General features: G+C 44.6%; 1 protein-coding gene across 2 annotated transcripts in view; it reads left to right on the forward strand.

Annotated features, from left to right (window-relative positions):
* Nucleotides 1–12076, forward strand: part of calypso (ubiquitin carboxyl-terminal hydrolase calypso) — a 523758-nt gene that overhangs the window by 455901 nt on the left and 55781 nt on the right. For both annotated transcript variants that reach the window (XM_067101808.1, XM_067101809.1), the window contains one exon: nucleotides 4431–4591. In XM_067101808.1, coding sequence (XP_066957909.1) covers nucleotides 4431–4591 — 161 coding nt within the window. The remainder of the gene's footprint in view (nucleotides 1–4430; nucleotides 4592–12076) is intronic.

The raw sequence follows: 12076 nt of genomic DNA on the forward strand, positions 1-12076 counted from the left end.
GGTCCGGATCGACGCTCATTGGTTCGAGGTGGATATTGATGGCCGCCACCTCCTCCGCCACCTCTCCGCACAGGTTGTCTTCTTGGGAGGGTTGCGTCTCCTCCCGGATCCGTTCAATTATAGGGACGGCTACTTCTGCCGGCACTGCAGCTGAGATCCAGGCTCCGGGGTAGAGGAGATTACATATCTCCTCTGACAGGACGTACGGCTTGCCCGACGCAACATTCCTCCCAAACCCGCTGACCCAGACCTTCAGGGTCGACAGCGAAGAGTCACGGATAATACGGTCAGACTGAAAGAAAGGGAAGGATTTACTGAAAATATTCTTCAACTGCCATATATGTCAATATAAGACAGTAAAGGTAAATCTCACAGCCATCTGGGTGCCAGACGATCAAGTCCCCAACGCAAACCGAGCAGCCGGAGTGTGAACAACACACCTCATGGCCACAGGATTGTTGAAGGACCGCTGTACACCCAGGCTCCTGACAGCGTACCATCTGTAAGCGGAAAGATGATACATGAGTATCGTCGAGTTAAGGCCCGCCGGAATAGGTCCGGCAGAAATAGGATACCTTAACCTAATAATGGGTGATGGAACATGTTTATTGTCAGGCAAAACCCCGCCGGAATTAAATCCGGCAGTATAGAATTAATATACGATACATGAGTAACGTAAAGTTAAGGGCCGCCGGAGTAGGTCCGGCAGTAATAGGACACCTTAACCTAGGAACATGCTTTTCATATAATAAAACACCGCCGGAAAAGAATCCGGCAGCAGACATAGATATAAGTTATGCTACGGAATGGTCAACTAATTATGTAAACAAAAGTACTCTAAGATACGCTGGTGTTATGGTACTCCGCCCTGATTTGCCACGAAAATCTCGTTATCTCACACCTATGGAAGAGGCGGAGAGGAGTCTTCGCATCTGGCTCAACTCTCAACGCGCGGGGCGGGAACCAGATAGTGGAAAGCGCCAACCAACCGAATACCATACCCACCGGAGTGGTAACGTGTACTATAACAACAAGAGATCTGACTATCCCGGCGGAGAATGAACATAGCGAAAGTCATGATAGCATCCCTGGGACTGTGTTCGATGCTCCAGCTAACACTGAGGGAAGCGAACAAACGAAACACCGGCCGATAAGGGGAAAAGATAGTAGAGTGGCGGAAACCCGATAAGCGGTGGCCAGATGGGTGGTTAACACCCTCTGGAAGCCGAAAGAAACTCCCCACGGGGTGCCGAACGTAAGTGATCGGCGTCCCTCACGTAGGGAGATGTCTAGGTCACTCGCCAAATGCTAAATGATCAGGTAAGGAAGGACTAGGCTACATACACGAAAAGGTCTGTGCAGCCTTCGATCCCAGTCCATCTTCCAAAACCAAAACTTTTGGCTTGGTCAGGAAGGCCAGAATAGGTGCAACGGGGGAGACCACGCAATGCCTAGCCACACCCTCGAAAACCGACAGTCTGGTCAGGTGGAAGACTATGAATTGAGGAGACCCTCCAAAAACCTCACGGCCTGGTCAGGTGGGCTAAAATGGGGGGGGGGAAGGGTAACTGCCTCACTAGCCTAACCTCACCTTCCAAAAACGTGACAGCATGGTCAGGTGGGCCGAGAGAGAACGAGGAACTCCCTCAACAACCTAACATCTCCCTCCAAAACCTCAAAACGGCCTGGTCAGGAGAGCTAGGAAGCATGAGCATTGTGTAAAAGAGCCTATCCTGCCCAGCCTAACTCTCCGAAACCGATTACGGAATGGCCGAGTAGGCTAGGCTAGAAAATACCTAATCGAATAAAACTACCTGACTTCAAGTACTAAGATAAAAGGTTAACCAGATGATGTGTGAAATATAAAAACATATATATGCATAGAATTATATATTATAAATACGTAAAAGACTCAGCTGCAGAGAAGGCCAAACAACCACCGACATGTGGAAAGCGGGGGATACCCAAGATGGCTGACCCTGACACCGAATCACACATAAAATTAATCCAAAAATATACATGTCATCCGTCATCGTACACATCAGAAAAGATCATGAGCATAACAGTACCATCATGGAGAATGTACCAACTTGCTGGCAGAGGAAGGGGACCAGGGAAAAGGGAGAATTTATGATCAGAAAAGGGGGAGGGGGAAAACCTCCGTCTCTAGGCTAGATCAGTCATGATACGGGCTCCTAACCCCTTACCAGCGAAAAGGTAATTCATATATAAATAAAACTCCAATTGAAAGGAGTATAGAAAACACTAGCAGCTGAGGGTCCAGCATGGCAGAATCAGACGCAGCCACGACGGCTGTGTAGCGTTATTTACCTGGTAAACAATATATTAAAGGTCAAATAAGATGCCTCTGTAAGAAAAAACCAAAAGGAGATGGTACTCAACTTAGATGATGGGAATTCCGGAAGGGATGACATGATGAATGGCCAAAATTCACGAAAATACAGCACCAAGAAAAAACACGGTGTTGTGCTGGAAGTGTGCTAATTTGGAATGTTTACAAGATGGCGGCTGAGATGGTGGTTGGCTGGGTGAAGAGAGTGAGGTATATAACGGCTCCTCACTTTTCGGGGTTTTGAGATTGGAGAGCCCTATAGGGCGGAGGCCTGTGGCAGTGGCACCACTCACCCTTTGTGTATACCGACACCATATAATGGCGTTCGATCTGGGGGTCGTAACCCTGGCATTGTGTTTAGCTTTTTCTCTGGTATATTTAGCAATACTTATACCTAGAAATATGTGCTAAAAGGATATTTCACCGGGTGACACAGGTCGAGCCCAGAAATCAAGAGATTATTATCTTACTCAGATGGTACTAGAAGTCACGATGAAAAAGCAAGTAACAGAAAGACTTGAAAAAATAATTACATCTGTGTTGGAAAAATCCAAGACAGAAGATTCATTCACATTTTTTTCCTATTTTAAATCTTCAGCTGAAACTCTTATGGCTGTCTTCACTTGGGCATCATTGAGTAAGGATATCATGCTTAATCCAAGATTTGTGCCAGGCAAGAATGTAATCCTTGAGCAAACAAAACCAATTCCTTCCAGTAGATTAGTCACTTCAGTAAAAAGTGTGCAAGTCCCTCTGATGTGCTTAGGCCACCCTCTGGTAGACTTGCTTGCTGCAAATTAAAATTACGATGTTCCCAGTTACTGTTTAGCAGATGCAGATCTGGTCCGTGGAAGGTATACAGCTTTATAAACCCAGGGGACCATTTTAGGAGTCTACACTTTCCCCTCCATTTTGCCTTCTTAGATTGGTTATCAGTATGGTTCAAGAGTTGAAGAATCAGACATTCATTTTATAGCTCCTCTGTGGTTTCAGTAGAAGTGGCTTCCTGAACTCCTTTCACTCTTGACAGACCATATTGGTGCTGACATCAGAAATTTGACTTGGTCAAGTTACATGCTTGGAAGTTATCAAGTGAGGTCGTATCACAAGAGGTTTTTCAATGAAGGTAGTAGTTAAGGCATTCACTAGACTGTGCAGGAAACCTACAGGCCACCTTTACCAATTGAAGTGGAGATGATTGTGTGTTTGGGCAGTGGGAGAAGAATTAATCCTTTTGAAGCATCTTTTCCCAGTTTATTAGACTTTTCCTCTTTTATTTCAACAGAACAGTTTCTGGCATCATAGGGTACAAGGCAGCTTTAGGTCACATCTTTTAACTGTAGTACACCATCTTATCTTTATCTAACTGTATAAAACTTCTACAATATTTCAAAAAGGAATTTCTAGTAAGAACAGTCAAGCTTCTTCATTGGGATCTGTTGCTTGTTCTGACTAACTCCATATGAACCATTATGTTAAAGCTGTCTTTCAGATTCAGCTCAAAACCAGTATGTTTAGAGGTCTTCACTTCTTTTGAATATTCAGTGATCTTCAGCTTCCCATGCCAAGAATTGGGAATCAATTGCTCTTTCCTTTGCCATGGCCATTTAACTGCAGTCAAATTTTCTATTACTTCTTTTGAACTTCCTGCAGGTCAAAGAATGCTGAGAGACTCAAGCTTCTCTCCACCTAAATGAATATTCATAGTATGTAGAATTAATGGGTTTGTGATTAAAGAAATATATTTTGAAAATTAGTTTATTTTTTAGTATTAAAACTTTTTTTTTTTTTTACCTTAATTGGGCTTCCTTCAGTCCCTAGATTCTCTGGTAGCAAATCAAACATGATAAGCAGTGAGAGATATGCCTCTCAAAGATGTAGAACTGTATATGTAAATTATATACTGACCTACTGGAAGTGGAAGATCTTTCCTTCTTCCAAGTGTGGAGTGTATGAGGATTATGGTAGATGCACAAATGGCTATGTAAAAATGTTGTATTGGAAAAATCCATTTTGTTTGTGAAAAATTACATTTTCATATATCTAGCTGTTATTTTTTCCCATTTTGTATTACCAGGTAGACGATAGCAGAAGAACTCACAACTATGATCAGTTTATTATAACATTTTTGGCTATGCTAACTGAACAGGGGAAATTAGGTGATCTGGTAAAGCAGCAATTGCAGCCATCAAGGAAAAGACCAGCACCTACTCCAGCAAATAGTAGAGGGTCATCAAAGTAAGTACAGTACCCACATTATTGAATGTTTAATTTTTCATATGGCTCTTGAAATAAACAACAGACATACACTTAACCTTACGGGTATTTTCAAGCTAAATGTTAGTCATTAATTGATGCTCAGAGAAATAGATTTACCCTTCTTTTAACAATGTTATACATTTTGAGAAACTTCCATGAGTGATCAGGCCCTCATAATGTCATCTTTTGCACTTTCAATATTCTCTGCTTATTTCGTGTCAGTTTTAGGACTTATTCTCAGTATTTGAGGTAGTTTTATCAGTTAATAAAAAAATCTATCAATACCACTTTTTATACATATACACTAGATAAATAAGGTTGCTTTTTCTCTCATTCTCTCAGCTACCTGATATTAGTCAGTAAAAAAATACAAACTGCTGTGTGGAAGAAACAGTGGAACAACTTCCAATTTCTTTTCTGGGCTTGCCCTGTGTCGCTGAGTGAAATGTCCCTATACAGCACACATTTCTAGGTATAAGTATTGCTAGATATACCAGAGAAAAAAGCCAATAGGATGCCAGAGTTACTACCTCTGGTTCGATATATCCTTATAGGATGTCGGTATGTCATCTAGGAGCGAGTGGAGGCCACTACCACAGACACTTAACCCAATAGACTCCTCCTCTCCAAAACCCCTCTGCCTAAGAGGTGCCGATACAACGGTCCCACCACCGCTACTACTAATTCTACCCATAATGCACCATCCACTTATAGCACGCTCTATAAACAACACGTTGATTTTTTGTGGTGCTAGATTTGCATCTTTATTTTCCTTTACGGATTATTTCACTTTACCTGATGGCTTCAGTTGATCAAGGCGCATCTTCTTCCAAGTTGAGTATTCAATTTTGAATGTTTTGGGACTCGATCGGGTTATATAAGTCCCGTTTATTATTTACGCCTGATCGGCTGGGGGCCGCCATTTCGTGTTCGTTCGTGGCGGCTACCCACAGCCTTATTATCTGAATGCCTTCTTTCGTCCAAGACGATTGAATATTAAATTACTACGTTCTTTTAATGATAGTTTCAATTTTTGCTCGATCTGACGCGATCGGCTATTATTATTATATCTTAGAAGTTGAAAGTTGGGCCTAGCCTAGCTTTCCTTTATATGCTTTATGTAGGTACATTTGTTAAATGTGTTATTATACCATTTCATTTAATTATGTATCAGTTCTTGAGTCTGTTTTGGGTGGTGTTTGTTAGCCTACCTGACCAGTTTGGCTTTGCCGATTCTTGGAAGGTAGGCTAAGTTGGCCCCAGTCTTCCTTCCTTTTTTGGCTTATAGGCCTGAGTAGGTACGGTTTTTTTGGGTGGCCTTCGTTCGAGTTTGAGTGCAGGCCCTTCCTCCCTGACCAGTTGATTCTTCAATCTCGGAAGGTGGGGTTTGGCGCTAGCGTTCTTTCTCGTTCGTTATTTTGGCGAGCCCTAGCCTACATATCCAGGAGATGTCTTCAGGAGGTTAGGCTAGGCGATAGAAACAATGTTTATTTTTTCGCCTTATTTTCTCACCCCCTTTTATATCAGTCTCTATTGTCTTGGCTTTCCCTTTGGGGCATTTTAGAGCTTAGCTCATTTGCCCCTTCGGTTGAGATGACACTTCGTGGAAGGTGCCTAGGCACCTGACCTGTTGTTGTCGCCATGCTTCACTCCCGCTTCTTCCCCGTTCCGCCATCTGGACTTGTTCCGGCGGCTATCGTTAGCTCGCTTTAGCTTCTAGTAGAAACTTTAGCTTGAGCGTCGTTGCCTTTTGTTTACGGCGGAATTGAAGAGGAGCTGTGATGAATTTTGTTAGTAGTAATTGTAATTTTGTTTTCTGCTCCTGCTTCCCTACCGTTCCGTCATCTGGACTCGTTCCGGCAGCTATCGTTAGCTCGCTTTAGTTCTTAATAAGACTTTTGCTTGAGCGTCGTTGCTTTGTTTACGGCGGAATTGTAGAGGAGCCGGAATGAATATTGTTTATATTACTGTTGTTATTATTTCTGTAGTTTCTGTGATCGGTGTTCGGTGATTCATCCCGAACCTTCGCTCCAGCGACTAGTCCTCCCTGGTTGTTGATTTCTGTGTGTATGGTTAATTTTCGTGATGCTCCAGCGTCACCGGAATTGCTTTCCGGCGTGATCTGACTCAGGTTTGGCCCACCTGTTTAGGATTCCATTGGAGAGTTCCTCCGTATCCACAGTTCTCAACTCCGGCTTGGAGAGGAATATTTTTACTTTAAGTTTTACTAGTTTAGCCGTTCCGCCGCCTATTTTAGATACTCATGTATCAATTTTTTATTGTAGGTGGTGCATTGCCAGGAACCAGGCTGTAACGCCTACTTGCAGCAACCCTGTGGCCACGTAGCATGCAGGTCGCATGCTGGTTGTGCAGTCGAGGTCGACGACCACCTCGTCTGGCACCCAGACGGCTGCGACGTGTGCTACGCACTCTATTCAGATGTGGTTGATGATTCGGTACGTTAACCTTCAATTGTATTTAACACGGTTATTTCAAACAGTTTTGTTTATATTTGACATAAGTTAATATCTTTGTCAATCCCTTTTATTGACATGGTATTCGATTAACAGGTCCCTCGGTCCCGTCAAGCTTCGTCTCTGGCGACACTGAAGATCTGGGTTGGCGGCTTTGGTCGCAACGTTGGTCAGGGGCGTCCTTATGTGCTGGCAGAGGATATCTGCAATATCTTATACCCTAATGCTAGGGCCTCTGCAGCCGTAGCCCCCGAAGTAGCAGAACCCCTGATCAACAAGATTAGGCTTGAGACCCAGGTCTCACCAGAAGATCAGGAGCTGTGTGGTGAAGTGGCCGAGGAAGTGGTCAACATCAACCTAGACGTCGAACCAGTGGCCATCGACCTAGAGGAAGGTAGGGATGTAAGTGAGGCAGGTAGACCAGTTAATCCATTGTCTTTCAGTTCACCTGCGTCTTCGTCTTCATCCTTTCAAGGATTCTCTAAGAGCTCCACCTTGGGGACCCGTTCGGGGTTGGTGATCCCCAAGGTGAAGTCCTCTATGAAGACGAAGACTCTACCTAAGTTGTCTAAACCCCCGAAAACCCCATCTGTAACTAGCTCCGCCAAGGTATCATTGACTCCCAAACCTTTGACTTCCACCCAGAAAGCTACTCCCCCTTCTAAGGGGTCGAGAACAAAGTCGAGCAGGTCTAAAAAACCTGACTTTGACCCTGAAGCTTTCGCGGAGTCAATGATGAGGATGCTTTCTGAACAGGTCTCTTCTCAGTTCGAGGCAATGTCTCGCGATCTTGTCTCGAGCTTTGAGTCATCAGGGAAGTATGTTCAGTCCTTGGCGGAGAGATTAAAGGCACAAGAGGAGTCGCTGGCCAGACTGGTTAGTTCAGGTCCGGTTCAGCAACAGACCTATGCCATCCCAGACGCCTCTAAGCTGCCAGCTTATGAGGATTGTAACCCTTGGCGTCTTGCTTTTAATGCCCCCTTCGCTAATGGTAAATTAACCATCGAAGGTTGTGGCACCCGCCCTGTGGAAGATTATGAGTTCTTCCCGGCAGATCTTGTTTTTCCCTTCCCGGGGTATGCTCGGCTTTCCAAGGAAGCCCTGGTAAGGGAAGATAAGGTTCCCAAAGAAACAGTGATCTTTCCTAGGGACCAAGCGCAGTCGGCATGGGTTAGGATCCTATCTGACTGGGAGTGTTTGAACACTAGATTGACCCCTCATAAAGGTCGATTTACGATGTTCACCGTAAATGAGGATGTCCCAACTCCCTGCACCTCTAAAGTGGCGGAGTTAACCCTTCAGGCCGGAACAGAGGAGAAGCCTATGCCACAGCTTCGTGAGACGGAGCCTACCTCTCTTCTCTTCCCAGCAGACTTGGAATGCTGGACTGGAGCTCCGGAAACCTTTACAGTGGGTAAGCTAGATTCGGAGTGCGCTTCGAATCTTTTCAGTGAGCAATTACCCAGGCTTCCGGAGTCCTTGATTAAAGCTGAGTATGAGGCTAGGTGCCGTCTCAGCAGGTCTATCAATTCCGTCACCTCGGCGGAGTTGATGTCTGCTGTATATAAGGATGAACCTCTGTTCAGGATCCTGACCAAATCACTTCTGGCCTCTTTCCAGAGTGATTTGTTTGACTTCATAGTGGCAAGGAGGAACTGCCGAAAATTTGTTCTGGCTGACGCTACCATCCGTCACGAGCCGAACAAGCTCATAAAATCCTCTGTCTGGGGGACCAACCTATTTCCCAAGGACATGGTCAACTTGGTGATCAGTGAGGCCTCAAGGGCCAATCAAAATCTCCGGATCTGTTGGGAACTCCCCTTTAAGAGGAAGTCGTCAGAGTTTTCGGGGCCCCAACCCAAAGGCAGGAAGAGAACTAGGAGGTTCCATCCTTACAAGGCACCCCAGACCCAGACAATTGTTCAGGCAGTTCCAGTTGGCCAAATTGCCCAGCCTTCCATCTCCAAAGGACATCCACACTATGTTTTACTGAACCAACCGGCTCACCATCCCGCTGGTTCAACAACCTATGTCTCTCCGGCCTTTAACCCTACCTATGAGTCTCAGACTTTTCAGAGCTACCGCCAGTTCAGGGGCAATAGAGGTAGGGGAAGCTTCAGATCTAGACCCGGTCCCAGGCTCCAATCTCGAGGTAGAGGCTCAAGAGGAGCCAGAGACAGTAAGCCCTCGACTAAATGAGCCTCCCCAGGTAGGTGGGAGATTGCGCCTCTTCAGGGACCATTGGACATTCAGTCCATGGGCCCACAGTATTATTTCAAAGGGCCTAGGGTGGAGTTGGGTAGGGGGACCCCCTCCACTTGTCAGGTTCTATCAGACTCCAACACCGGATCTGTTAGACTATGCAGAAGACCTTCTTTTAAAGAAGACAATAAAGAAAGTCAGACATCTAAAATTTCAAGGACGCTTTTTCAGCGTGCCAAAGAAAGACTCAGACAAGAGAAGAGTGATTTTAGACCTATCAACTCTAAACTCTTACATTCAATGCGACAGGTTCCATATGTTGACCGTCTCTCAGGTACGGACCTTACTTCCCTGTGGGGCCGTCACCACCTCTATAGATCTTACAGGTGCGTATTATCATGTTCCAATAGCAAGAAACTTCTCCCCTTATCTGGGGTTCAGACTGGGAAGACAGGCTTACTCGTTCAGAGTAATGCCTTTCGGACTAAACATAGCACCCAGGATCTTCACCAAATTGGGAGAAGCCGTGGTGCAGGAACTGAGATCTCAAGGCATCAAGGTCGTGGCTTATCTGGACGATTGGCTAATCTGGGCTTCCAGCGACTCCGAATGTCGGAAGTCGACCAAGTTAGTCATTCAGTTCCTAGAGTATTTGGGTTTTCATATAAACACAAAGAAATCTCGTCTAACCCTGGCGGCCAAATTTCAGTGGGTGGGCATTCAGTGGGACTTAAGCACCCACAAACTTTCAATTCCCCCAGCAAAATGCAAAGAGATAGCCAAAGCAACAAGACAGTTTCTCAAGTGCAAACGAGCCTCTCGTCGCACTCAAGAAAGAATCCTGGGTTCCCTTCAGTTTGCGTCAGTAACAGACCTTCTCCTCAAAGCAAAACTGAAGGACATAAATCGAGTGTGGCGGAGCCGAGCCAATTGCAAATTCAGAGACAAAGTCTCCCTCATACCTCCAATCTTAAAGAAAAGACTTCGCCCCTGGACAACGGCCAAAAGTCTTTCCAAATCGATTCCATTACAATTTCCCCCTCCAGCCCTGATTGTCCACACTGACGCATCTCTGACCGGTTGGGGGGGTTACTCACAATACAAAAAGGTTCAAGGACTCTGGTTGAGCCACTTTCGTCACTTCCACATAAACATTCTGGAAGCAATGGCAGTTTTCTTGACTCTGAAACGCTTACGTCCGGCCAGGAACATACATGTCAGATTAGTTCTGGACAGTGCAGTGATAGTTCATTGTCTGAACAGGGGAGGTTCCAAGACAAGTCACATAAATCATGTAATGATAGCAATCTTTTTATTAGCAATGAAAAACCATTGGCACTTGTCAGCCACACATCTGTCAGGAGTGAGGAACGTGATTGCAGATTCTCTGTCAAGAACGACTCCCCTGGAATCGGAATGGTCTCTGGACAAGAAATCCTTCAATTGGATTTGCCAACAGATTCCAGGGCTTCAGGTGGACCTGTTTGCCACGGAATCAAATCACAAACTCCCATGTTATATAGCTCCGAACCTGGACCCTCGGGCTTACGCTACAGACGCAATGTCAATAGACTGGAACAGATGGAAGAAAGTCTATCTGTTTCCTCCAGTAAATCTTCTGTGGAAAGTTTTACACAAACTCAGGTCATTCAAAGGTCAAATAGCCTTAGTAGCCCCCAACTGGCTGAAGAGCAATTGGTTTCCCCTTCTGTTAGAGCTGAAACTCAGAGCCTTGCAAATTCCTCATCCAATGTTAACCCAAGTAGTACAAACTCAGACTGTGTCAGCTTCCTCAGGAATGCTGAATGCCCTAACTTTATGGATTTCATGAAGTTTACGGCTCAGAAAAATGCTAATGTTGATCTTCAAAACACAATGTTTTTGGAATCAGATAAGAGAGAGTCTACTCTTCGTCAGTATGATTCAGCAGTTAAAAAACTTGCTAACTTTCTGAAAGAGTTAGACGTTCATACTATGACTACAAATCTTACGATCTCATTTTTTAAAGCCCTTTTTGACAAAGGTCTGGCAGCTAGTACCATTACTACAACTAAATCTGCCTTAAAGAAAGTATTCCTATGGGGATTTAATATTGATCTGACGGACTCATATTTTTCATCTATTCCTAAAGCTTGTGCCCGTCTTAGACCAACAACCCGTCCTAGAACGGTTTCTTGGTTTTTAAATGATGTTTTAAAATTAGCCTCAGACACAAATAATGAATCTTGCCCTTATTCAACTCTTCTTAGAAAAACTTTGTTTTTAATTAGCCTGGCTTCAGGAGCTAGAATCTCTGAACTATCAGCCCTTTCTAGAGAGTCGAATCATGTAGATTTCCTCCCATCAGGAGAGGTGCTACTCTCTCCAGATCAAATGTTTTTAGCTAAGAATGAAGACCCTCTAATTAGGTGGTCTCCCTGGAAGATAATACCCCTTCCAGAAGATCCCTCTCTATGTCCGGTGGTTACATTAAAAGCCTACCTGGAAAGGACCTCTCAGAGGTCTTCAGGTCCACTTTTTGTTAGAGAAAATGGTGGAACCATCTCCTTGAATGGCATTAGACAACAAATACTTTATTTTATTAAACAAGCCAATCCGGATTCAATCCCCCAAGTCCATGATATCCGAGCTGTAGCCACCTCAGTTAATTATTTCCAACATATGAATTTTGAGGAAATTAAGAAATATACAGGCTGGAAATCCCCTAGAGTCTTTAAACGTCACTACCTTAAATCCTTGGAGGCTCTGAAGTTTTCTGCTGTCGCTGCAGGGAACATTGTTTCCCCAG

This window comes from Macrobrachium rosenbergii, chromosome 58 (genome assembly GCF_040412425.1).
Source record: "Macrobrachium rosenbergii isolate ZJJX-2024 chromosome 58, ASM4041242v1, whole genome shotgun sequence".
Classification (NCBI taxonomy): Eukaryota; Metazoa; Arthropoda; class Malacostraca; order Decapoda; family Palaemonidae; genus Macrobrachium; species Macrobrachium rosenbergii.